At 42.8% G+C, this 27,545-nt stretch overlaps 1 protein-coding gene and 1 long non-coding RNA gene across 13 annotated transcripts in view; one reads left to right on the forward strand and one right to left on the reverse strand.

The window, feature by feature from the left end:
* The window catches only part of KIAA2012 (KIAA2012 ortholog), a 130,406-nt gene that overhangs the window by 72,205 nt on the left and 30,656 nt on the right, over positions 1–27,545 (reverse strand). For all 9 annotated transcript variants that reach the window (XM_077885749.1, XM_077885750.1, XM_077885748.1 and 6 more), the window contains 3 exons: positions 25,405–25,575; positions 22,849–22,959; positions 4,085–4,161 (listed from right to left, as the gene is read on the reverse strand). In XM_077885749.1, the coding sequence (XP_077741875.1) occupies positions 4,085–4,161; positions 22,849–22,959; positions 25,405–25,575 (359 nt within the window). The remainder of the gene's footprint in view (positions 1–4,084; positions 4,162–22,848; positions 22,960–25,404; positions 25,576–27,545) is intronic.
* Positions 1,991–27,545, forward strand: part of LOC144306280 (uncharacterized) — a 173,257-nt gene continuing 147,702 nt past the window's right edge. For 2 of the 4 annotated variants that reach the window (XR_013373350.1, XR_013373351.1), the window contains exons 1-4: positions 1,991–2,257; positions 2,657–2,723; positions 3,848–4,110; positions 13,821–13,949. This is a non-coding gene — a long non-coding RNA (uncharacterized LOC144306280). Of the gene's footprint in view, positions 2,258–2,656; positions 2,724–3,847; positions 4,111–13,820; positions 13,950–16,921; positions 16,984–19,106; positions 19,353–27,545 lie in introns of those variants that run through there. The other 2 variants (XR_013373352.1, XR_013373349.1) reach the window with 2 other exon arrangements.

A 27,545-nucleotide genomic window follows, 5' to 3' on the forward strand; every position in this document is an offset into this window, starting at 1 on the left:
GCTCTAATTTCAAATTAGCAAGACTGCACTTTTTTTGCATGCATTATTTGCAAGTTTTTTCCTCATAGATACATTTATTATATTTTTACATAGCTGCAGTTCTAGTTAACATCACTTTGATTTCCATGATTTCCACTTTTAAAATGTAATCTCAGCTGGGGGTTATTCCCCCCCCAATCCCCCAGGGGACATTTGGCAAGCTCTGGCGATATTTTTCATGGTCACAACTGGGGGGGGGGGGGCCGCTGTGCAACTGGCATCTTCCGGGTAAAGGCTAGGGACGCTGCTCAACATCCTGCAATGTATAGGAAAACTCCCCACGACCAAGAATATCTGGCACAAAATATTGATGGTGTGGGGGCTGAGAAACGAGGAGTATTAAATCACAGTTTCTGGACAGCTCGGGAGGCCCAGCGGTTTAGTGCCTCCTTCAGCCCAGGGCCTGATCCTGGAGCCCTGGGATGGAGTCCCATGTCGGGCTCCCTGCGTGGAGCCTGCTTCTCCCTCTGCCCGTGTCTCTGCCTCTCTCTCTCTGTGTCTCTCATGAATAAATAAATAAAATCTTAAAAAAAAAAATCAGTTTCTAGTATGAACAAGCATCGTTTCTCAATGAATTAAACCTTTCATTGAGAGGGATAGGTCATAATTAAGTTAAATCATTTCTCTCATGTTGAACTATTAGGCTGTTTCCAATTTATCCTTATTATAGATAATGCTGCAGTGGACATCTTCAGTCACTTTTTTTTTTTCAGCTGGATTATTTCCTTAGAACGAATTCCTAGGAGTCAGAAATACTGAATAGATGAGTTGGAATATTTTTTCATGCTTCACAAGTTATATTGCCATTTTGCTTAACCACTGGATTAAACCAAATTACAACCCGCCAGAAGTGTGTAAGCGTTCCAGTTTCAGCAAAACAAAGGCACAACTGGGTGTCACCATTAAAAAAATAAAAAAGAAAAAGAAAAAGAAAAAAGAAAAGTGAGAGGAGGCATACATCCCAAATATAAAATGGTACCTCCTGGTTGTCTCAATCTGCGCGTAAATCACCACTCAGGATAAATATTTTTCCAAACTTGTTTTCTGTTGCTATTATTTTTGACATACGTTGTTTATTACGTCTTTTACTTATTTATCTCACTCGTTCTCAATGTTTTTCTTGTAAAATTCAATGTCATCTTCATGGAGCATAGACAGTGCAGACATAGTGCTGCCGTGGTGAACACAATTTTTAAAAAACTTTTTTTTTTTTTTTAAGTTTTGCTTTTTCTGCGCCTACAGCATAGATATGTTAACGTCTCCTGCTGGAATTTTCATTTACGATTTTAATACTTTTTTTTAGGTGCTGGTCACCTCACCCAACCTGCAGCCTCTACAGAGAGGCCCTGGGGAAGCGGAGAAGCTTCTCGAGCGATTGAAGTCAGCCACCGCCGTAAGAGCAGCCCTTGGTCGCCGACGGTCCGCGGGAACTAATTTCTCTTAATCAAATGAAAGGCCCGAGGAGGAGCCACGAGGCAGAAAGGAAGCTGAGTGTGAAGGAGGATACCAAGTCCTGTGAGGAGGCCGAAGGACCCGCATTAATAGGGGGGCATCGTACCTTTAGGACTTCAGAACTGGCAAGGCTCCGTGTGCAGCTATTAATATGCAAAAAATGCCTTCATAAATACTTGATTCTGTTCACAGTGGGGAGGCAGCTCATTTGAAAGAGGAAATGGGAGCTTGCAGTTGAAACATGTCTGCTTGTCTCCTTTTTCTTTTTTCACTGCCCTTTTCATCTGCGCGTTCGCCCTCGCAGTCTCTTCCCCCTCTTGCGGCGGCTCAGCCCGCGCCTCCGCCTCCCAGGAAGTCGTGGCGGGCGCTGCGGCTCCCAGGCCTGCGTGCGGAGCCGCCCGGGGGCCTGCGCGGCGGCGGCGGCGGCGGCGGCGGCGGGCGGCGCGGGGCGGGCGCCTCAGGCGCGGGCCGGCGGGCGCCTCAGGCCTCCGCGCTCTTCCGCCGCGCGCCGCCGCCGTTTCCAGTCCGGCCGCTAGGGGGCGGCCGCGGGCGCCCTCCCGCTGCCGGGGCCTCCACCCGCGAAGCGGGGCGCGCCTGGCTCGCCCCCTCGGCACCGCGCCCCCCGCCCCGTCAGGGCTTGTTTCCCGCATCTACGGGTGACTTGCCGTGAGGACGTGCTGAGGCCCAGGCGGCCCTCCCTGGCTTTGGTGGCGTGTTTCCCCGTCCCCGCAGCTGGCGCAGCGACACAGAAGCGCAAGTGCTTTAGGTGACCCCACTGCGCCCCGCGGCCAGCGCCCCGTGGGGCGAGGGAGAGGCCGAGTCGGGGAGGGGCTCATGGGAGGGAGAGAAAAGTAGAAACTGATGCGGATGCAGATCAGCCTTGGGTGCCCCCCCCCAGCTGCCTCACCCTGCAGGGAGCCCACTGGGTTTGCCCGCGGCCCATCAGGGCACGGAACTGAAATCTGCTGGGCACAAATTTGTTTCTAAATCCTTTCCAGATGCTTTATAGTCAACATGAAATTAGTCGTTTGCATGGAGTCAGTTGAGGAAGTAGTTACAATTTTAGTCGGTGATTAATCTAATAAAGGGCCATTAGCCTCCAGAAGGGAGGGGTGGGAGCCTCCTCCCCCTTCCTCAGCCTCACCCCCACTCTCCCTGTGTTTAGGGGCTGGCGGGGCTCCCTAGACGGTCTCCTCGGATGCCTTTCCTTTTGGGGCCCACTTGAAAAGAAGGTAAGACTACTTGCGACTTGGACAAACCCACCGGTTCTGTGGGGGAACAACGGCCCTCTTCACGAAAGAGGCCCCCGAAGTTCGCAGAGTGAGCCGGTCGGCCACAGCTTCACAGGGGAAGCCTACGTACGATTAGAGTTTAAGGCCCTCGGTCTGGTGCGCCCCCTTTCTGACTGCAAGGTTAATAATTCGGTCTAGGGCTTAATTTGACAGGACTGAGCCACTCTTTTATGGCAGGTGATATTAGGTCTCCTGAAATACAGGCAGGGGAGCTGTGTGAATTTGGAGCATGTTTAGGGTTATGTGAGGCATCTGCAAGGCCTTTGGAATTGTGGAATTATCAAAATATAGCATAGTTATATTTTCCTTAGTCACAGACTCTCTTAAAAAAGAAAACCTTCTAGATCCCTCATAAAGGCTTCAAAGCAGGAATGCAAAAAAAAAAAAAAGAAGAAGCAAACGTTGGTTCAGTGGTTCCTCAGTAGCAGGAAGGGTCAGCTCAGCTGTGTTTTACCTCAGCAGAGGCCTGGCCCAGGCCTGGGGTTCTAACAGTGAGAGTTCAGGTCCTTCCTCAGAACCCAGCTAGGCACACACAGGAAAACAAAACTACTTTTATTATTATTGTTTTTTAATGAATGTGTGGCCAGAGGAGAAAGCCGGGCTGTGGCAGGAAGCCAGGGATAAGGGAGGTCATGCCCCCCCCTCCTAGCCCAGGCTGTCGCCCAGCAGGAAGAGACCTGAGAGTGCCCTGGAGCTGTGCTGCCTCTCTTCAGGTTCTCTGAGACCCTGGGGACAGCTCTAAGAATTCCCCTGAGTTGTCTCTCTAGAGTGAATTTGAAGAGTCCCAACCTCAAAGCTTCAAATAAAGGAACAAACTTAGAAATATTTGTGAATGTGCATCCTTGAAACGCTAATAGATATTTCTGACCCATCCAAATGAAGCATTTGTCTCCTTTCTTCATAGTATCCTTACATTTATTTCCCTTGATTGTTACTCTTCCCCCTCCCCATTGGAATAAGAGTTGAATGGGAAAAAATGGACCCTTTAGCACAGAGTCTTAGTGCCAGCTGCCTTGATGGATGATACCTTTCTGTGTTTCCTTATTCCCTTTTTGACTTTGCAGAAGTCAGGGAAAGGCTGATTCAACTCATTCAGGCACACGAAGAGCCACACAAAACAGCCCAAGTTGAGCTGACATTCCAAGGAACCTCTGTGATTTTATAATCCACTTGTCTCATTTTATTGATGAGGCAAATGAGGTCCAGAGAGATGAAGACTCTCACCCAGGGTCACACAGCAAGCCAGCACAAGAACCCAACATCCTGCCTCCCAGTTTCATGCTGTTCAGTCAATACTGTACCTGCTTCTCTGGCTTTTGGGTCAAAGGTGAGATTTCATTAAGATTCGTGAGAAGATAGGTTCTGGATTCAGTGTTTGCTATGGTGAAAGTCACAGAGAAAAAAAGATTAAAGTTGTCAGATCTAGGTCTCATTAATTTTTTTATATACTATATACATACACATCCAGGTCATGTGTATAAGATTATAAACACACACCTATGACATTTGAATTTACTCGCCAAACAACATCTGTACCCTCTATAAGCACCATCTAAATACCATGTTATGTTGAGAAGTTATATTCAAATTTCTATTTTTCTTGTCTTGGTTGCTCTTTCAAAGAAAAAAGTAAATTCTTTGTGCTACGAAAATTCAGATAAAGCTGGAATTAAAAAGGAAATATTGATGGAAAAAAATCTGCTGATACTGTTGAATATAAATTTTGCATGATTGTACTTCACTGAAGTAGGAAAATGCTTCTGCAACCTTCCAGATAGAGAGATCAGAGATTTCCCTTTTCCCTTCTCATGTGAGGGGGCTACAGGAGAAGTGGAAACATAAAACAAAGGCAAAGGCCAAAGTAGGGCTCGTGAGAGGGGACAAAGGAAAATTGCGGAGGTTGCCATGAAGCAGGTGCCATGCAGACAATGTGGTGTTACTCTGCATGACTGTCCTCCGTGGTTGCATGACCACTGCCCTCCACAGATATGGAAACTTAGGTTGTAGAACAAGTGAGGTTTTCAGAAATGATTTGAGCCCAAGACTCCAACCCCATGCTGCAAAAGGATAGGATTTATTTTGTTTTCCTTTTTATTCCTAAGAAAGTGAATTTAATGTTTATAAAGGAATGTTTATTTGAGAACAGATTTAGCTAAGCACGTGGCTCCACTGACAAGGGTTTTAGTCTCTAGTGTGGGTGGAGTGTCCAACAAAAAGTTATTTCTATGCTTGCTACTTTTAAGAGCCCATGGCATCTTTGTCTCTTTGACCTGAAGCTTCTACTCATTCCTTGTGGGCTGACCTTTCCTTTTCTGTTGTTTCTCAGCTGTCCTGTTCTTGTTTGAAAGGACAGATTTAAACAGCTGGGGAAACTGAGGCCCAGAGAGTGGTTTCAAGAGATTGGCTTAAGGCTAGTCCTTGAAATAGTGTAAGACCAGAACCTGAACCCAAATCTCCTGACTTAGTATCTAATGCTTTCCCTTCCACATCACACTCCTTCCATTAGCCTCACTTGAGCTTGCCACATCACAGCTGCTTGGCCATGATCCATCCTTTGGACAAATCCAGCCCAGCAGAATTGTGTTGAGAGGAGGTTCACTTCACTGTGGCTTGGAAGGAAACTTGGGTCTTTTAGAAATGAAACTTATAAATTCTAATGCATAAAGAAAGTTCTTGCAACACCAGGAGAATGAATCAGTCAGCCAGAGTTCAAGAAATGTAAACACATTTTTAGATAGGAGACTAAAAAAATCGCTTAGGACTTCTCCATCTCTTGGGTCAAGACCCTGGTAATTTACTGAGGTCCATGCTGTCAAGGAGGAGACACAACTCAAACTGCATTCCTGGGAGATAAAGCAATGGGGGTGGTAAAACTTCCTCTCCCAACAATGTGGCTGGATCTACCCTTGTTATCAAGTTGAAGAAACTGATTGACCCATCACCCAATGCAGGCAACTGGCTGTGAACACAGGCCTGGCTCTTTCTCATCATTCCGAGCTGATGTGTACATTCACAGACTACAGACTGCACAACTTCCAGGCCTGCCTGAAACTGGGAGCTCGGAGTCTTTCTGTGATGAACATTTCTGCCACTAAAGAGATAAACAGAAAACACATTCCTTCTCTGGCTGCCCACCATCAGGCCAGAACAGATTTTCAAATGCTAGCATTAATCTAACCACAGGCTTTTAGCAAGGAGATAGCATTCCCACCAGATAATCAGGCTGTTTCAGAGATGACCCTTACAAGTTGGGGTCTCATCCCAAACTCTTCTGCCTTTTTCAAATCATGGGATCCTTCACCAAACACTCAAAAGCAGGAAAGAGCATCTGATTCTAGCATGGAATAGGGTGCCTTAAAATTTCCTTCTATTTAAACCTATGTTGATGATGTTTAATTCCCAAGTTGTCTTTGTTTGTTGTTTTGATAAAAATGAAATATAGTCCTATTTATTCCCATTGTTTCAGAATGCTTATTTCCCTTGGTATGGGATACTCTGGTGGGTCTCATTGGTATCAGAATAGAGACTAAACTAAAAAGTCATCTTATCAGGCAGACTAGGCCACCTGACTTCGTGGTTGTGTGTCAGGGCTTGGGAAAGGACATCAGACCCACAGGCTCCAAAGTGGCCAAACATTCTGTGGTTACAAGGGCAGTAGCTTTTGGAGGTACATTTAAATATGTTTAGGGCCTTTTCCCACACATGTCATTTCTGAGGGATGAGTACTCTTTGATCCCTAGTATGCTCTCATGACACTTCCCCCATAATTTGCAGTGGTTCCTCATTGGAGAGGGGATATATCTACTGCCAAACAGATCTCAGAAAGCACTCTGCCTTCTCACAGCTTTACACATGGACCTGCTGACCCTAGCAGAAGCCAATGGGAGGAGTCCTGAAAGTCAGCTTTTTTACCTTCATGGTTTTGTATTTGTGGTCAAAAATGGAAAATCCAAAGGCAAATTCCAGATTAATTTAAAAAATCTTCCAGTATGAACTAAACCATAAAAGGAAGATAATTCTGGTGCCTTTACATAGCCTTGCTGACCTTTTCTTAAGTATGATATCTAAAAATACTTTATTTTATATGATATGACTCAAGATGCCTATGATCTATGGAGTGTTTGACGTGTTATAATAAATCTTGATCTGATTGTTTAATGCAGGAAACCAAGACCCAAGATGGCCTTTTGGTATTGTCATTATCAAATTATTGGGATAAGATTTAAGACCTTGATTATGCTACACATTTTTTACTTTAAATCTTGGGTGAAGAGGAGAGTGAGATGGTCATATCAAACAGTTACTCAAGACCTGAGAAAATCTCCAAGCTAAAGACATACCCCAAAGAGCTCTATTAAAGGAGCCAAGTAGATTCATCTAGAAGGTATACATTGGTCTGAATTTGAATATGGAAATGCCTAGTAAATGCAAGGGCAGTATTTTTCTTACAAGTTGGAATAAGAGTTCTTTTACTTGCTTATATCTTCTTAGACCAAGTCTAGTTCAGTCTCAAGGGTTTGGATTTAGCTTTGGGAACACCAAGTTCTCCCAAAAGTTCATAAATTATTTTTTATGGAGAGGTCCAAAGGTACATGGCAGTTTACCAAACCCAGAATGGAAGGCAAGCTAGACGGCAGAATCTAAATTCAAGTTTTGTAGCAATAAAATATCAACTGCACAAGAAACCCTTCATTCAAGATACATTGTGGGATTAATAAGGATACCTGTGATGGAAGACTGAGGAAGAAGAGAATTAACAAGAATGGCTGAAGGTGGAGCTACAAAGTGGCCAACCAATTCAATTCAGGTGGTGATCTTTTTTTTTTTTTTTTTTAAGATTTTATTTATTTATTCATGAGAGGCACAGAGAGAGAGAGGCAGAGACATAGGCAGAGGGAAAAGCAGGCTCCCCATGGGGAGCCTGATGCGGGACTCGATCCCAGGACTCTGGGATCACGACCTGAGCCAAAGGCAGATGCTCAACCACTGAACCACCCAGGTGCCCCTCGAGTGGTGATCTTAATTCTATGAGAGATACTATTCTTGGTCACTCCTTCTCAAATAAGTATAGACGTCTGGTCTTCTAGCCTTTGGGCTTACCCCCTTCAATCCATTTTTCAGATAGTTGGAAGAGTCATTTCTCTAAAATAAAAATCTGGTTATATTAATTGTGAGATCCTGCATAAATAGGATCTCACAATCTTTGGGATAAATTTCTCAGTTGTTACTATGGCTTTTCATAATCTAGCTCTTGCCTACCTCACTAGCTAACTGCACTTTTCCCCACTCTCTTCTCTTCCTGTGCCCTGGGGGCCAGTGATTATAAGCTGCTTACACTTCTCCCATGTCGCCATGTTCTCTAACCTTAAGGTGGTCCCTTTCCCTGGAGCATCCCTTCCTCTTCTTCACTTGGCTAGTTCCTACATATATCTTTAGAAAGTCATTCCAAAAGCCTTCTCAAAGGCTGAGTTAGTCTGTACTTATTTATAGCTGTCACCATAATCTACTGTGGACAACACGAAGGCATGGACTTTGTTTCTCAACTGTATTCATGTGCCTACCCCAGTATATGCATTAGTAGATGGTCCCTTAGTGTTTGTTTAATGAATAAATGAATAAGCAATTCTATGTGCTTTGTAAAACAGACTCACTCTCTATTGGACATTTTCCAATGCTTGTGACTTCATTATTTTTTCAAATAAGGAATTGTAGAGAACTAAGACAACAGTAAATGAAAAGCCATAGGCCACAGGAAAATGTGTGAAAAAAGCTAGGAGAAAAAAAATCCTAAAGAAAAGCCTCATGCTTCTTTATGCCACAAATGTCAGAGGCATGAGGAAATGGAAAGGAGTATTTATGGATTACTAGTTAATAAAAGTTATAATTTTTTGGTCATTCTGACAGAAGAAAAAATAATATTCTAAACTTTATTATAGGTTGAAAGATATAACTGGTACTATACTCACACACTCATACATACACACCCTACCATACCTTAAAATCCATACCAGCCTTAAAATGCATTGTGCTAAACGTTACTTCACTGCTTGAACAAGGCCCTGACCCCTTGTGCATATTATACAGTAAGTGAACAGCAGATTCTGGCTATTTAGAAGAATAGCTATTTGTGGCTATTCTCACATTCTGAGAATTTCAAGAATCCTTAGATTTGTGAATACCTCTAGTGTATTTCATTTTTTTTTTTTAAGATTTTATTTATTTATTCATGATAGCCACACAGAGAGAGACAGAGAGGCAGAGACACAGGCAGAGGGAGAAGCAGGCTCCATGCAGGGAGCCCGACGTGGGATTCGATCCCGGGTCTCCAGGATCGCGCCCCGGGCCAAAGGCAGGCGCCAAACCGCTGTGCCACCCAGGGATCCCTCTAGTGTATTTCATATTCCCAATAAAAAGAAGAGGAGTTCTTCAAGTTCTTAATGAGTCTATAAATAAAGGGTTAGGGTGATTTATAAAATTATTTTTTTTCCAGAGAATCATAAAAATGTTAGACCACATAACTTTCTCTTATTTTTATCATCAGCTCCAGCAGTTGGCCTTCTATTTAGGGCCATTTAGCAATATTTATATAAAAAGAATCAGTATTCCTCTTTTTGAAAAATAACTTCACAAGAGCAATTGCAGGTGTTGTAGTGAATATAGATCACAACAGTGAGCTATGGGTGCTCAGAGGAGAGCAAGGTGAACTCACTAGCTTAGTGATGGTCTTTTGTTTTCCAGCCTTAAAGCTTTGATTTGATTCCATGCCTCTGTAAGATGACATATTGTATGTGTCACTGATTTGTGAAGTCATTTGCAAATAGTTGAAGCTGACCTTCAAGTTCACAAATACCCAAAGCCCACCATTATATAATTCTTTATAATCCTATCATTTTTCCTGAAAATAGTCATTAAAACCAAATGATCAAAAAGAAAACAAAGAGTTGTGAAAGATCTATAGATAATTCCAGTGAATAGATGTCTTAAATTGCTCTTTGAACCCAGTTGCAGGGAGTATCAAATATTTTCAGAATACTGTTATATCCATTTTCTTAAAAACAAATGGTAATTTTAAGGCCAAAGAGATGCAAGAATTTTTTGTTAAGGTTATTGAGCAAATCAAAGGAACAAATATTTCCTACATCTAAGCCTTGAAAGAGGTTCTCTAGCCTATGTGAGCGGTCCCATTGGAAGGGGGAGTTGTTATTTAAGGGGTATAGGATCTCAGTTTTGCAAGAAGAGTTCTGGAAATTGGTTGCACCATGATGAGAATCTACTCAATGGTACGGAATGGTACACTTAAAAATTGTTAAAATGGCAAATTTTATGTTGTATATATTTTACTGCAATTCTAAAAAATGACAGGGGGTAGGAAGAGATGAAGAATTGTATTCTCGGCAGAGGCAACAGTATATTCAAAAGCTTGGAAATAAAGAGATTTGCATGAGCCTAAGGTCTTCTAGCTACTAGAAGTAGAGAAAAGAGGAAATGAACCTTTTTCTTTTCTTTCCCTGAATATAGAGCTTGCCATGGGGCAATTCTGAAATAGTCCAAGTTTGTCGTTGGCACTCTACCATTTCCCTTTCTGTACTTTTCTTTTTCTTGTGCCTTCTTCTCTATATAGCTGTTTCTGTTCATCTAAGCCCTCTAAGGCAGTCAACTAGCCATGCATGTTTCAATGCTTAAACCTCTCTTCACTCTGAAATTACCCACCTCTCTTCCTATCTCTGTCAGAATTTTTAGTCCCTCAAAGCAGCTAGTTCTCAGGTAGGTTGCAAGAGGACAGCCATCTGATCAAATAATTTTTTTAAACTAAAGGGTGAATGACTATTATCAGAAGTATCAACCTTTTAAGAGAATACTTCTGAATTCAAAGTGAATCTATTAATAAGATTTTAATAGTAGAATGAAGTGAAATTATAACATTTTTGGCCATATTAGTAAGAATGTTTTTGGTCTGGAGAGCTACCCTGTTATGGCCTCTCTTCCTAGAAAATCTGTCTCAAGAGTTTGGCTTCTCCCAAATTATTCCTACTTTTTTTTTTTTTTTTAGCTTCTTCTCTTCTTATGTCTCTAAAAGTTGCAAATCATTTTCAGTGTTACCCACCAAAGGGTGTCTGATGCTAAGTAAGGGGAGTTGGGGGAGAAAAGGATGTACAACAGAAACCATTTATTTGTATGGCTTATAAAATCAGGAACTTCCAAAGGCTCCATTTTGTCAGATGGAAACATGCCTGTTTACATTGACATCACTGCTAAACATGCATTGTGATAAAAATGCAGGCTTCTGGGGTTCAAATCACAGCCATTTAGCTGTGTGCCCATTTACCTTGGGCAAGTCACTTAACCTCTCTGAGTCACATCATCCTAGATGAAATATGAGGATAGCAATAGAATTTACCTCATATCATTGCTGTAAGGACGAAGTAAAATAATGAATGTAATGCCCTCAGCACAAATGTTTGGCATATCAAAGATAGATAACAATGATAGCTATCATCTCCATCATCATCATTATCATCCTCCTTCACTACTAGAGGGCTCCTATTAAGAGCTGTTCTGGCCCAGTTCCAACCAACAAGTGAAAAAGAACAGAACTGACACTGAAACTTCCCACCATGGTCAGGATGTCCATCCAAGGAGAATGGCAGGAGGCGTAATGCAGAATGCCAGGCTCTCAACTACTTCTCTGCTTACAGATTTTGAGATTGGCAAGCGTATGATTGTGCCTTTTCTCTTTCTAGTTTTGTAGTCTCTGGCAAAAACAATTCCTTCCCCTCAGCTCTGGCTCCAGCACTCCATCTGTGACATTGCTTCCTGTCACTATAGCAGGTCCCTCATTCAGGATTCATTGCTGCCTGCCCCAAAATAAGCAGTGAGGAAGACCACACACATTTCTCTATTAATCAAAGACGATTTTTAGGAGAGAGGGAAGGTCTCTACATAATCATCCTTTCCCCCGGTCTGAGGCAGAAGCAGCAATGGTGGTAGACAGAGGATGAGCTACAAAGTCAACCTACACTCCTAGTTTTTGCTTCTTTCTAAATGGGGGAATGAAGTATAAAAGGGAGCTTGGAAGAAGTAGTACTGGCCTCAGTCCTCCATTTAGAATACATGTTCAAGAGTGTTTTCCAGATACTTTCCTCATTTGTGGTGGCGCAGGCTGAGCTGTGCAACATCCACCTCATTATAATGTGAATTGTGCAGCATATGACCTGCGGAACCCATAGGACACCCCTGCAGATTTTTACTGGGCCTGCTAAGCACAAGTACTTGGTCTAGCTCCTCTTCTCGCCTAATATTTATACTCAGGCCACAGCACACGGGGCTACCCATGAGTAACTCCTGAGGATACCACATTTCTGAGGCTCTCCAAGAAGTGAATCCTCTTCCCTACTTATTGCTATATTAGGGGAGAAATTGCATGTTTCTGGAGGTCTCAGTATAAAATAATGTGTATGCGAATCACATGATATAGAGGAGAAGTAGAGGTGACTTTTTGAGAGAAAAATCTTACTTCTTAGGGGACGCTGAATACTAGACCCCTCCTTTTCATGGCTGGTATTTGAATTGACAGATTCATAGGCTGAAAAACAATAGGGGTTTTACCTATGAGTGTGAAAATGTCTTGAAAAAAAGCTATTTTTCTTACCTCAAGACAAGGGAAAACCAAGTGGAGCTTTGATGCTTAAGCCTCATAATAAATTGAATGGTTTTTTAAAAAAAAATCTGTTGATGCTATCATGGAGAGAAGGTTGATCTGGGATTTTAAAAGCCTGGAAGAAAATAATACTTTTATTTAAGATGTTTAAGGGTGAAATCCTGTAGGGACTGTGATGCTGAAATTCTGAGAGGGGAACTTTTGATGGAGTAAGAGCATGAAATAGTTAATGCTTGACACATGCTGTGAGGAGATGCCCAGATTTGAACAGCAGATGTGCTGTGGGGCCCCAGTGCATGCAGCAATAGGGGGATGACAGACAAGTGTGAGGAGCCCCAGCCTGCAGCTGTAGCACAAATACAAGGGTTGGACCAGGGGGGACAGGAGGGATTCTAGCCCATCTGATTCTAGCCAAGAGGACAGACAGGCTTCTGCACAGCCCTAATTTTTTTTTTCAATCTCTTAAAGTTACCTTGGGCGAGAATTATTTTCCTGGCTGTCCTTGTCAGTCAAAATGAAAACTAGTTAAAACAATGCTGTTTCAATGAATGAGGAGAATTTGCATGATGTTCCAGAGAAAAACAGTTAAGGGAAGGGGGTGGTGATGATAGATGGCAAAGAGGTCAACTGAATGGATCTGAGATAGAAGAATAGTTTTTAATGGGAAATTTGGGAGTGTGTGTGGGGGCGGGTGGTTAGGGGTTTGGGGTATATGAGGTATTGAAGAGATACCAATAGGAAGGAAAAGTGAGGGAGAAATCATAGAAAATTCAACCTGGAAAAGACTTTGAGATCTTCTAATTGCCCCTCCAACTCATATCCAAATACACGTATGTATGTATGTATGCATGCTTCATTGTCTCATTATGGATGATAAATACCCTAGACAGGTTGCCAAAAAAAGAATGTTCGTTTTTATTGATTTGCTAAACTGTGGTGGGCTTGGAAAAGCCTGTTCCTGGGTGTTTTTCCTCCCTGGAGTGCACAGACACAGCCGTGTGCACACACATAACTTAGGCTGAGCAGGGCAACTTGGGATTCTAAGAACCAACACTAGAGAGAGGAAAAGCCATAATTAGTGTTAATTGTTGACCCTACAGTTCAAGAATAGATGCTCTTGAGAATGGGAAATGAGAACAAACATTAATTATTGAGTAGGGACCTTGGAGACAGACACTCTGGATTAAAAGGAGGGAGATAAATTGCATAATGAATGTTAATTTTCCCTCAAAGAATTGAGTGGTCGGTGGTTGGAAAGGAAAAAGAGGCTAAAAACAATCATGAAAGAGAAACCTCAATGTGTGCTGGGGTAAGAGGGTATAGGAGGGTTATACACACACTTTCCATCACTGCTTGCTGCCTTGCCCTTTGCCTTACAGCTCCCAAGAAATCTGCTATCACAGTTTTCCATAGGACTCTTACTGTTTACCACAGTTGTATGCTAGGAAGCTCAACCACTTCCCCAAGAATACAGAAGCCAGAAAACAGGCCCATTGCACACTGAGAAGGTGAGAGGTGTGTGATGCTGGAATTTATTTTATATGTGTGTTGGTGGGAGTTTGACTTAAAAATGAGAGTGATGGCTGAAGCTGAATGCCAGTCAGGAGAGGGCTGTGGCCCTGTGTGTGCTGCCCTGGGGGTGATGGGACCCGGGGTCTTCCACTCTTGCTTTATCTTAACTACAATACTTCACACACACAAACACACACACACACACAGCCCCCAAAGAAACCCTCTTCACTGAAAGTGAAAACAGAAGAAAGTAATTTGAGTAGAAAATTGGAGATGAGCCTTGCAGCCAGTTTTGTAGAGACTCTGTTATCAGGCATGTCCCTGGCTGCTAGGATTCAGAGGGCTGGTACACAACCCCACAGCCTGGCTGCACCCCCTACATCTGCGTGCTGCCTTCTGTTCAGGCCCTCATCAGCTGTTGCCTGGATGGCTCTGCAGTAGCCTGAATGCTCAGCCTTGTCTCTTGCCTGTTCCTTCATGCTGGCACATGTGCTAGGTTACATGACATGCCTCCTCAAACATCTGTTATTCCTTGTTGCTTAAAAAGCAGCATCACAGCTTTCTCCTGGAACACAAGGCCTCTCTGGTCTGGCCCTGGCCTGACTTTCAGCCCCATCTCCTCCCGTGAAGCCCCTCACCATCCATTCACATGGGCTGCTCATCATTTCCCACATGCATTCTACTTTCCTGTCTGTCTTTGTCTTTGTTCATGCTGGCCCCTTGGTTGGCCGTGTCTTTCTCTCTTCTTTGTTTATCCACATCTGCTAGTGTCTCAAAGGTCAGTGCAAATGAGATTTCTCCGCAAAAATCCCTCCCAGTCCCCTAGGTTAGAATTAATTGCTCTTTCCTTGAACACCTCAGAATTGTGTTGGTTAGGTCTCTAATGCAGGTAGAGTTAATTGCTTCTGAGTCTGTCCTCACTTGATCTGTGAGGCCCTGAAGGGCAGTAGCCACAGGTGCTGAGCCTCGGAAGTGGGGTGAGAAGAGCACGAACTCTAGGGTCTAGGGTCGGTAGGCCTGGGAATGAATAAGCTCACTGCCTACCAGATAAAATCAACATGCACAAGGGAGTTAGGCTCCTATGTTTCAGTTTCCTCACCTATGATATGTGAATGAAAATACTCATATCATGGGAATATTGGGCTGAGGGAATGAGATCACACAGTGGTTGAGAGTGTTCTCTCAATATCAATGTCCTTCTATGTCCCTAGCATATTGTAGGTGTTCAGTACATTTTACTAAGGGAGTCAGGCATACCTGTTAATGGGTCTTCTCTCTTTTAGGTCCAATAATTTTATATCAGAATTTTACTTACTACTTTACAAGATGTACTGCAAGTATGATCTGTTTGGGTTTTTTATTTTTTTATTTTTTATTTTTTGAGAGAGCGAGTGTGCATGTGTGAGTCTGGGGCGGGGAGGGAAGGAAGAGGGAGTGAATCTTCAAGCAGATTCCTTGCTGAGTGCAGAGCCACATGGGGCTCGATCTCATTACCCTGAGATCATAACCTGCATGAGATCATGATCTGAGCAGAAACCAAGAGGTTTCTCTTGGTTTCTCAACCAACGGAGCCACCTAGGTAACCCAAATATGATCTGCTTTGTTACAAAGTATAAACTAGGACAGAAGATATTATTATAGTTACATTATTTTAGTTAAGGAATGTGGCAAGCTGCTGTAACAAAAAAAAACTCTGAAAGATAAACATTTATTTCTCTTTTGGATAGGAGCAGAGAGGTAGGTGGGCAGACTGGGTGGCTTTGCTCCATGAAGTTATCTGAGCACTAAGGTTTCCTGTATCTTCTGGTTCCATTATCCCAAAGAGTATTGCCCTCTTCCACATGGTTGAAGCTATTTTACCACCTCAGCCAAGTTCAAGGGGAAAAGGACCTCCTTTGGTAAAGAGAAGAGTGAGCAGTGTCCTTTTAAGAAAATGACTGGGAGTTCACATTACTCCTATTCACATCTTATTAAACACAACTTAGTTACATGGCCATGCTTGGTTGCAAGAAAATCTGGGAAACAATTTCTAGCCAGCAGCCATATATTCAGCTAAACTTAGGTGCTACTAATAAAAGGAATAATGAAAGAATGAATATTAGGGAACAATTATAGTCTCTGCTAGTCATGGTTTTAATCATTATCTATGGGCAGTGTTCCAAGAATGCACATGGTATTTTCTGCAATATTCAGAAGTAGATAAAGGGGATATACCCATAGGAATTTTAAATCTCAGAGAAGAAAGAAGAAAAAAGTAAAAAAGATAAAGGAAGTGATAGACTGCCTGGTGAGAGGCCCAGGCAGTAAGACTTAGTAGAACCTAAGAAAAGTAGCAATCAGTGTAGGCTGAGACATCACAATGAAGGTGGGAATTCAGCTAGTCCTTGAAGTCTGGACACTTGGACAAGTAAGACCAGAGGCAAGTATGATTTAGTGGGAAGAACTTTGACCTAAGTGGGCACAGAAAAATCTGGATTTGAGCCTTACATTTGCCACATAGAAGCTGTGTGGCTTTGAGCAAATCACCATGCTTCTCTGGGCCTCAGTGTCCTTATCTATAAAATGAGAGCATATTCTTTTTATTTTTTTTTAAGATTTTATTTATTCATGAGGGGCACAGAGAGAGAGGCAGGCTCCCCATGGGGAGACTGATGTGGGACTCGATCCCAGGACCCTAGGATCATGCCCTGAGCCAAAAGCAGATGCTTTTGAGTCACCCAGGCATCCCAAATGACAGAGTTTTCAAACTGTGGTCTTATAACTCCAGTGGCTTTAGAACCCCTGCCTAGGAGCCATCTTAGGAAGGGAAGAATTAGCTGAACTGTGGAGAAGTTGAGGGGACACAGACCAACTCCACTTCAACTGGAGCTCTGCAGTTTTATCTACTAGTGTCCTCAGCAAGTCTGTTGAGCACTTCCTCTGCTTAAACGATGATGGATGCAATGCCTACGTTCATTCTTGACTCTAGGGCTCTGAAATGGAACAAATGCAAGGGAAGTAGAATTCAGTTTCACAGGCTTCGTAAAAAATGTAAGTACCATCATATGCAAAAAATAAAGAGGATCTAAATATTCTTTAGCACTTCATACTGATTTTTTTTCCTAAAAAATTTCCAGCAGATTCAGAGAGAACTATTATTTTTGACATTTTTCTTCTTTGGGAGGTGTAAAGTGCTGATGACACATTTTCAGCCAAATGTGAGGTAGGGGAATCTTTGTGCTCATAGGAATCATGAGAGGTTTTTGTCAAAGGGAAGGAGGCTCCCTAGTGTTTTTTAGTGGCTCTCTGCTGGTGGCTATCAGAACACCTTCGAGTATGGGCTGCTGGGGCTTTGCTGGCCTCACTGTGATGAGGGAAAGAACCCTACTTCTCTATGAAGTTCAGGAACAAGCACAGCTATCACAGTCTGCCCTGTGGTATATGTGACAGACCCAAATTAGCCCCATGCCGAGCCTCATGGGAATCTCCCATAATTTCTGTAAGGAGAGCATGTCGGTCAGAGCTTAGTGGAGAATGGAAACCACCAGGTATTTTTAAAAGGAATGGAGTTACTATACAGAACTTGATGCTTATAAAGTTGCCGTAGCAACTACCTCTGGACAGACTCAGTCCTCACGAGCTTGCTTGCCCGAGTAAGTAGCACCGAGCTTCTGCTTTTCTTCTGCCCTCCATGTCCCTTGCAAGTGCAGCTCTTTGGCGGAACCCAAATTTGTATGCAGCCTCCTGATGGCAAAGGTTATCTGGGAAGTGTTTTTAGCCTTCTAGACTCTGCAATACAGGAAGGCCTACTGGAAGGAAATGCTGGGTGCCAAGTGACTCTATCCAGTCACGTTTTCCTTTATTTCAGTTGATCCGAGATCCCTAGAACTGTCAACATGATTTCTTATGGGTTGTTAACAAACACTGATTGAGCAAAAGGGCCTATTATACACTGGCTTCTTCTTACCTTCCTCTACTTCTCACTCAGAGAAGGATGGATTGTAGACCCTATGATTCAGAAGTGATGTTTGGAAAATGAAAACAAGAACAGTCATGAATTATTGAATGGGTGAGATACTGCTTCAGGATTCAGACAGCAGAGCTGCCCCACCAAGATGCCTTTGGGAAAAGGGCATATTTAGTAACATACAGCAAGCATTACAGCTAGAAGGAACCATAGAAAGCATCAGTTTAGCATGTTCCAAAGTGTGTTCCAAAAATGATTTAGATCCACATAATGCTTTGCTGAAAACAATAAAGAACGAAGTGGTCAAATACATTTGGGCAAGAGAAGGGATTCACATTAGGATATTAGAGCCCTTGTGAAACCCTGCAGTAGGGAATCTGCTTAGCTTTAACCCACTGACTTCCACACCTACTTAACCTCAGAACCTTTTTTTTTTTTTTTTTAAATATAATGCCTGTTAACCTTGTGAGGAAATGGCATTCTATGGGACTAGATCTAATGGGACTGGATCTAATTCTGACTCTTCTTTCCCCATATGAGGAAGCTGAAGTCACAGCAGTGAAATTACTTGCCCATGATCACAGAAATCGCAGGTGGTAGAGCTGAGAATAACCTCAAGACTATGGACATTTAGTCTGGTTTCTTTTCTTTTCTTTTCTTTTCTTTTCTTTCTTTCTTTCTTTCTTTCTTTCTTTCTTTCTTTCTTTCTTTCTTTCTTTCTTTCTTTCTTCTTTCTCCTTCCTTCCTTCCTTCTTTCTTCCTTCCTTCCTTCCTTCCTTCCTTCCTTCCTTCCTTCCTTCCTTCCCTCCCTCCCTCCCTCCCTCCTTTCTTTCTTCTTTCTTTCTTTCTTTCTTTCTTTCTTTCTTTCTTTCTTTCTTTCTTTCTTTCTTTCTTTCTTGATTTTATTTATTTATGAAAGACACACAGAGAGAGGCAGAGACATAGGCAGAGGGAGAAGCAGGCTCCCTGTGGGGAGTCCAATGTGGGGCTCCATCCCAGGACCCTGGGATCATGGGATCATGACCTGGGCCAAAGACAGATGCTCAACCACTGAGCCATCCAGGTGCCTGTGGAGTTCTTTCTTTTTACTACTCACACTATTGTGTCTAAAGAACCTTTCCTCCTTTAAATCTCCAGGCATCTTCTTTAAGGCAACAGTTGCTAAGAGAAAGATTACTAAAGGAAAATCATATTCTTTTACCCATAGGTTGCCACAACCGGCATTATCACAGATGCCAAATGGGGAAAACAAAGAGAAAGTCAACCATTTAGGATATGTTTGCCTCCAAATAATCAGTGTTTTGAGACCAGCTGGGATATTCCTAGACCCTTCATCTTTCTGTTTACCAAATTGCAGATCACCAGGAAGTGACATGAAGTATATGATCTATTACCGAAACTAATTACCCCCAAAACTAGTGACCTTAGAACAATAAACCTTTATTATATCTCACACAGTTTCTCTGGGAATCTATGAATGGCTTTGATGTGTGATTTTGGTGCGGAGTTTCTCGTGAGGCTGCAGTCACAATGTCAGGCAGGACACAGTCATCTGAAGGTTTCACTGGGGCTGGAGCATCTCTTCTCAAGATGGCTCACCCATAGCCTGGGAAGTTTATTCTAGCTGCTGGCAGGAGGCATTACTTCCTTGCCATATGGACTTCTCCACAAGGCTGCTTGAATGGCCTCATGACAGACATGGTGGTTGGCTTTACCCAGAGTGAGTAACCCAAGAGAGAGAGCAAGGAGAGAGCCACAGTGCTTTTTATGACTGAGGCTCAGAAGCTACATACAATCACTTCTGTCATATTCTACATTTATTTTAAATGAGCAACTATGTCCAGTCTACATATAAGGGAAACTCTCCCTTTTGGAGGAACAAATGTCAAAAAACTTGTGTACATATTTTAAAACTACCATATCAAGAAAAAGTTGTAAGAAAAATGATGCTAATTAAACGACTAAAACATAAGGAACATATTTGAGCCAGAAATCCATTTAGGACAAGAACAAGTGCTAATTGGAAAGTCTGAAAGAGATCAAGAATTTAAATTTACATGGGATCTGAAGTCTCAACCTGAATCACTGGCACAGACATCCTTGAACTTCTTGCAATGAAACACTTTTTAAAAGATTTGTTTATTTATTTGAGAGAAAGAGTGAGAGAGAGCAAGCGCACACGTGTGTGTGCATGCGTACGCATATGCTGGGGGAGGGACAAAGGGAGAGAGAACCCTGAAGCAGATTCCCTGCTGAGCGCGGAGCCCAGCACCCTGAGATCATAACCTGAGCCGAAATCAAGAGTCAGATACTCAACTGACCTAGCCATCCAGGGGCCCTGCAATAAGACACTTTTGAATAAGAAAACTTCTGAAAACTTCTCTTGTGGCCACTGTGACTGGGAAGGTAGGTTAAGGATCTGACCCAAGGATAAGCAACATAGAGAGCATATCCACTGTTTTGACTTGTATCCATCCAAGCAAACTTTTCCTTTCTTCAGCCTTTGAATTTTCTATGTGTTGCAATATCCCAACATGACCAAGACAGTCAAATTCCAGCTCTAGCCTTCACATCTTTTTTTTTTCTTCTGAAGGTTTATATCCATTTCTCTATGCTCTCTGAAAGCAAGATATCATGATCTAATTGCCTAAGAATTTATTTCCAAATAGATGTTGACAGAGCCTGAAAATCTCAGAAAGATCAGTCAGATCATATTATCTTCTTTATTCAATATTTTTTTTTAAATTAAAAAAATACCCAGCTATGATCCTGAAAGAACTTTCCTTTGTGGCACCTGGGGTATTCAGTCAATCAACAAGCATTTCTTGGACATATGATAAAGACGAGAGGCTCTCTAGGACTCACGTAATATTTGGGAACTAAACAGAAAACAGATGCAGATAAAACAATGATCACAAAAGTGAGAATTAGAGAGAGAGGAATGGCCTGAGGCAGTTGTATGAGAGAGGTCAATTTTAAGGAAACTGTCCCAGAAAAGATGAGTCCTTGCTTGGAGCTTAAAACAATTCTCAATATTTGTGGGCAATTGGGCAACGGCTAGGAGGTAAGAGAAGAAAGCCTGAATGTTTGGCCATTGGAGAGAAGAGAAAAGAGTGGGCCCGAATATGATGGGAGACAAGATTAAAAGGGTAGGGTGAGGAGGATGATCAAAATGGATCCAAACAAACTGAGCTACAAAGAGTTTGGTGTAACTGGAGCAAATCCTTTTCAAGAGTTGAACTTTTTTTGTAGACTGCTTCTCAAAACAAAATAAGCAAAACAAAACAAATAGCAACAAACCTTTCCCATTCATAGAGACTCTTCTAAGGCTAGATTGAGCCTATAGGCCCCTGTAGGGAGATATGGGCTTCAGGTTCAGTCTCTCCTTCTGGGGCACATTCCAATCACCATCAAGACTGAAAATCCACCAATAGTATGTGGAGGAAAGGCTGGGGAGAGGCCAGTAACTGACTGGTTGACTGATAGATTCGTTCATTCAACGAGGTTACAGTGAATGCCCTCTGGTTTGAGAGACAAGTAGGATTAAATATGTTGTTCATGGGGCTAGCGCAAGATGGCAGGCAAGTCTCCATTTATTCATCATACGTTTCATTTCTCTCTCTCTTCCTTTTGTGTGGAAATTGTTGAAGGATTTTTTTCATTGAAAATTGATTCTGATCCTGCTATGTATGTGTCAGGGACTGTGTTAGATACTGAGAATCCCAAATTGACTGAAGCATCACGTCGACAATGTGACAACAAACTTAAAGCCTGAATACTTGGTTTTCTGTTTCTGCCTGTTGCTTTGCCAAAAGGGGAGCTATTTCTCCTGGAACAGAGTGGACAAATGTGCAGCAGGTGAACAGAATCATATATGCTCTCCAGTTGTTATACCAGCTGTGTCACACTGACATTGGCCTCCACCTGTCCAAATCCTGCTTCTACCAATTCAGAACCAAGTTATTTTTATATTTATATCAAGAGATAACCCAAGTGGTGATGGAAGTTCTTTAATACTGAATTTGGAACCTAATGCGTTCTAGTTTCTGGAAACCCATATACTAGGCAGCTACTTTCATAGGATAGACACAAAACATAAATTATAGCAATAGTCAAGAGACTTTTCAGCTGCTGGTGGTGGAGGAGTTGATACTCTCATTTTGGATGGGGTGATGAACCTTGGACCCTGGGAGGGACTGACCCAAAGTCATCTGACACATAGCTGGATGTAGAGGATGAGCCAGGGCTACTCAAATCTCCTGGCTTTGAATCTGTGCTCTTTTTATTAAGCCAGTGGTGATATAACCCACCAGATGAGTGCAGATTTTAATCTCACTCATCGAGAAGCATGCTGGGCATACATCTCACACATACACATCATGGTGGTTCCTAGGTGGTTGATCCTCATCACCCTTTGACTTCAGTTTTTCTTTTCCTTTGCAAAATGGCTATTGCCCAGAGCCAGCATCTCTTCTCCAAAAAAGTATCATGCCAGAAGGGTTTTTGGAAACGGCCTTGATATCTGTCAGAAGCCAGATGATTCGCAGGGATGAACCAATGCATATAACAAGGATACCTGATTGGATTACCAATTAGCCATCTCCACCTCTGGAGGGTGGTTGGAAACAACAGAAAAGGCAGTGTTTAGTTTGGGTAATTACCAAAAGGGCTTATCATTCTCATCAAGGCATCAACATGGCACATTAGACCTCCTTCAAGCTATTCCACAGAAACTTCCCTCTCCAGATGCTCCAGCAAGAGTAAACTTGCCATGCAAACATTGAGTTATTGTGTCTGAGCTACAGAAGCACCTCTGTGTCAGTGAGAGGGGAGAAACTGGCTAACCTGCATCTGTTTTTAATAATGTCTCTGCTGTTGGGAAGTTTTGGAAGCTGCAGGTAAAATATTCCCATATAAAAGTGAGGCTGGCCTGGGATGTATCATCTTACCTTTACCTGAAAGAGGCTCTTTGGTTTCAGTAGGCCCTGGGAGGGACAGGCAGATGTTTTCTCCATCTGGATCCAGCAAGAAGTGTCCCACTGTGGGGTCTCTTGGATATTCTTGAAAGTAAGCACAGGCATAGATAGTGTTAGCACCAGTGCAGGGGAGGCAGGCTTAACTTGGGCTGTGCTCCCTGAATCCCCAGTGGGTAGATGCCAGTATGCTCAGGTGCTTGCCAGAGCGCAGGCTCAGCCCTACTCCTTGGATTCAGCAGAGCAGGGCCATCATTTAGGCCCCTTCCTCTGGACATCAGTTTGAGATGAACAGGGTGGGGCTGCCACTAGCCTATGTCATGCTTTGTGAGAGTCTGGCAAAGGGACCCCTCTGGACTCAAGCAGCCCTACATAAGCAAGGCTAGGTTTGCGAGGAGCCCCTTCTTCTAGGGGTATGTAGCCCAGCCCCTGGACACAAAGCTTGGGGACTCCAGCTTCTGCTTCCTCTGTCCATCATGTGTCTCTATGCGGCACTCTACAGCACAGCCGTACCCTATGGATCAATGCTGGGGCTGCTTTGTGACTTTTCTCATTTGTGAGGCTAATGAGAAGGAAGCTGTTTAGAAGAATTGAAGGTGTTTCTATAACCTTCCCTTCCCTATCACTGAGGTAAAGGGCTCAGGAGTAGAGCTGGCCACTGTCCACAGTGGATGCTTAAGGGACACACACACACACACACACATACACAGAGGCATTGCACACACACAGAAACTCACACATATTTTTATAGAGTTGTGCACACACACGTATATATGCAAAGCAACCACACATACACATGCATGCATAACCACATATGCTGGTGTGCATGCATGGATGTACACGTACCATGCATGAATGAAGACACACATCAACACATGCAAACTTGTTCTCAGGCATGCATGCATACATGCATAATCACACACACACATATATATATATATATATATATATATATATATATACACAAGCACTCACATAGGCTTGTAAGCATACACATACCTCATACACACATGTGCTCTCATACATACACTCATTCATTTATGCACACTTAGCCTATACACTTGAGGCTTTAGATTGCACTCTTATCATAGTCCTGACCTTGGCATTCATTCTAATCAGATTTTCCCTTTATGAAAATGTCGGACTATGGGTGTGTGTGTTTGTGTTTGCTATGGTTTGTCCTGGGCTATGCAACCTCCTAGGAACACCCTATTACTGACATGACCATACCAAAGTTTGGTTCATTTGTATCAAATTTAATAGAGGATCACTGCCAGGCAAATATAAAAGAGAGGGGGCTATAAGAGAAAGATTCCATGCCATAATAGTTTATAAGTGAAAATGAGGTCTTTGGAGAGAGTGAGAGCTGGGGGGAGAGAGGGGTTTGATTTTGACCATTTCAGTGACAGAGAAGCTGTAAACACATAAGGGATTTACTGATCTATGTATTTAATTTATGCTTACAAGGCTTCAACTATATATGCTTGGGAGAGGGAGGGAGGAGAGAGAGAGGGAGAGACTTAAATCGTGAGGCATCCTGTCCCTGAGTGAATATGAGATGAAAATGAAAGATGCCATACCTGCTGTCTTTGTGGCTCTCGGTTCCTACATGCCTCTCAGAGTGTGAGTTTCTCACAGCCCTGAGTGTGATTCTGCTGTTAACAGAGGTACTTTCTTCACATTGTCTGGCACCCAAGCATACACCAATCTCCTTCATCTGGTGTTCAACCAAAGACAGCAGTCCAACACTCTCATGAAGGAGGAACAGCTGGCTGGGCTGAACTTTCTAGAAAATAGTTTGTCAGGTGTCCAGAATGGCACCTCCCTAAGGAACATTCAGGGGTAATTTGGACTCTAAGCAATTTTTGCTTTATGAGCTGCCTTTAGATAACAGCCCCCATGGAAGCTATTACTACTGCACTGCCTCTGCACTATTGCTCTTCTATAAGCATCTTAGTCTCCTTCTAGACTGTAAGCTCTTAAAGATAAGAACTTTAAGTGGGCCTAAGTCATAGAGGAAGTGGATTTGCTTTGCCTCACCCTTCAATAGAAATCCTTCTCTCTCTATGGACAGGCCTCAGGCTCTGCCCTGGGCTGGAGGGTGACTTCTCTCTGGGGACTTTTCCTCTTGGAAAAGTCATGTCACCAGGCTCCCTTGGCCCAGGGAGGGTATTGAGTACGCCTGGTAGATCCAGTAGCGTGTCTCCCTGATGAGCAAAGGGGGCTGTGTCATCACACACTGCTGCCAGGAGTGAGGAGAGCACAGAACAGCTTGGCAGTGCGTGTTGGTGCAGCAAACCCTTAAAACATGTACTAACTCTTTTAGGAATATGCATGGTGAACGTTAATCCCAGACATTGTTGGAAACACTGCTGATTTCCCCTTTACAATGGGGTGGTTTTCAGACAGTTTACATCACAGCTGCTGTGTGGCCCTGGCAGACGATTAAAATGATCCCAGAGCAACAGACAAGCTGAGGCGGGGTGGGGATGGGGGTGGGGGGGAGCATCTGCATACCCCAGGAGTGATTACCTTGTTCTTCTGCTGGAAGGGCCCCCCTGGCCCTTCTCACATCCAAGGGGCCTATGGAACTGCTGCAGCTTGATGTCCTGGGTTTGTCCAGGCCCTGCTGGCCCTCTGGACTTTTTCTTCCTTTAATCAGGGACAGTGGTGGGGTCACATTCTGGAATAGGGCATCAACGTCTTCCAAAGCAAAAGAAGAAAAAACATGAGTGAGAGAACTTCTGAATCAGCAAGAAGGAGAAAGAACCTTTTGTTGTTGTTGTAGTTGTTGTTTTGGTTTGTTTGTTTTTCTATGTGGTTGATGACTCCTTATGCTTAGGCTAGTTAATTCCACTCATTCATAAGTTTGTCCCTCTTTTATAGCTTTGCTAAGGAGTGGAGGCCAAGGTGGCTAGCACAGTGGCCCTTCAGTTGGGGAGCTTCCAAGAGCTGGAAGGACTGGAATAGTGGTTGTTGTTATCATCTTTGCTGAAAGACTCCTGAGAGAGAAAGAAGACTGGGGAGGCCTGGAGATCTTACAAGCCCCTAGAACAAAGGCTCAAACTAGAAAGACTCCAGCTTTAGAGCTCATGGGATTGTTGGCTAGAGTTCCAACCACAAAGCAATTTTTCTGAGCAGAACCGATGATCACATGGCTCCTCAAAGGTCAGAAAGTACAAAGTAGCACCTTCCAGATGGTAGTTAGAAAGTAATGAGATTGATGATAATGCTCCACAAAACACATCCTGCCCTCCACTTCTGTTCTCTTGCTGCAGTTCTTTTTTCAAAATCAGTAGGGACTACTCTAGGAAGGGTGAAACCCACTAATCTAAGTGATTGAGACCTTGTCTTAATCTCTGGGAGTGATCTTTATTTCATATTCAACACACTGTTGCTGCTGTGTTTAAAAGCTGGCTTCAAGCGTGATTTCAAAGTATCACAGGCTACTTATTTATTACAAAGGGAAAAGGTGCCTTTACAATGGAGAAATCCAGTAGACACCACCTTTAACTAAATAATAAATTTTAACATTCCCTGTAATGAAACAAATGATAACAAATGGAATAAATATGAAGGGATATTTCTTGCCTCTTGGTGTGATATGCTGAGGACATATCATCACCTACATACTATTCTTGCCAAAAATGTTGGATCTGAATCTAATTACAAGGAAACAGACAAATTAAAATCAAGAGTAATTCTGAAAAGTGACTAGCCTATCTTCTTCAAAAATGTTGATATCATGAAAAACAAGATTCTAAAGAAATGGGACAATTAAATACAGTACTAATTCTGAGTAGAATCCTGGACTGATTGGGGGAAAAAACTATAAAGAATGTTATTGGTGGGCAGCCCGGGTGACTCAGCGGTTTAGTGCAGCCTTCGGCCCCGGGGCGTGATCCTGGAGACCCGGGATCGAGTCCCACGTTGGCCTCCCTACGTGGAGGCTGCTTCTCCCTCTGCCTGTGTCTCTGCCTCTCTCTCTCTGTGTCCCTCATGAATGAATGAATGAATGAATAAATAAATAAATAAATAAATAAATAAAATCTTTTTTTTTTAAAAGAACGTTATTGGTATAATTTTGAAAATTTGAATATGGACTATATATTAAAAAATAAATTTTCTTGAGTGTGGCAGTTATATTGTGGTTATGAGGAAGAAAAATCATTGCTCTTAGGACATATGTGCTGATAAGGGAAGAAATATACAAAGTCTGTAATTTAATCTCAATGGTTCAGCAATAAAATAAGTATGGTATATGTGCATATATAAAATCTGGTTTTATTTTTATGATATTAAAGGTGAGATGATCCAGGGCTAAGCAAGAAAATGAGTACATGCAACCTCTGGCAACAGGACAGTCCTGCTTAGTAGCTTTCAACACCCTTGCCCCAGGAATCTCCTTATTATTTTTTAAGACTTATTTATTTTTTTTTAGGGGGAGGGAAGAAGAGGGGCAGAGGGAGAAGGAGAGAAAGTCTCAAGCAGATTCTGCACTCAGTGGGGAGCCTGGCATGGAATTTGATCTCATGACCCTGAGATCAGGACCTGAACTGCAACCAAGAGTCATACACTTAACTGACTGAGCCACCTGCCCCAGGAATCTTTGTAGGAAAGATTGTCATGCAAACCTTGCCTCTTTAGATTCTTTTCTTTATGCATCTACCACT

This window comes from Canis aureus, chromosome 36 (genome assembly GCF_053574225.1).
Source record: "Canis aureus isolate CA01 chromosome 36, VMU_Caureus_v.1.0, whole genome shotgun sequence".
NCBI classification, from domain to species: Eukaryota; Metazoa; Chordata; class Mammalia; order Carnivora; family Canidae; genus Canis; species Canis aureus.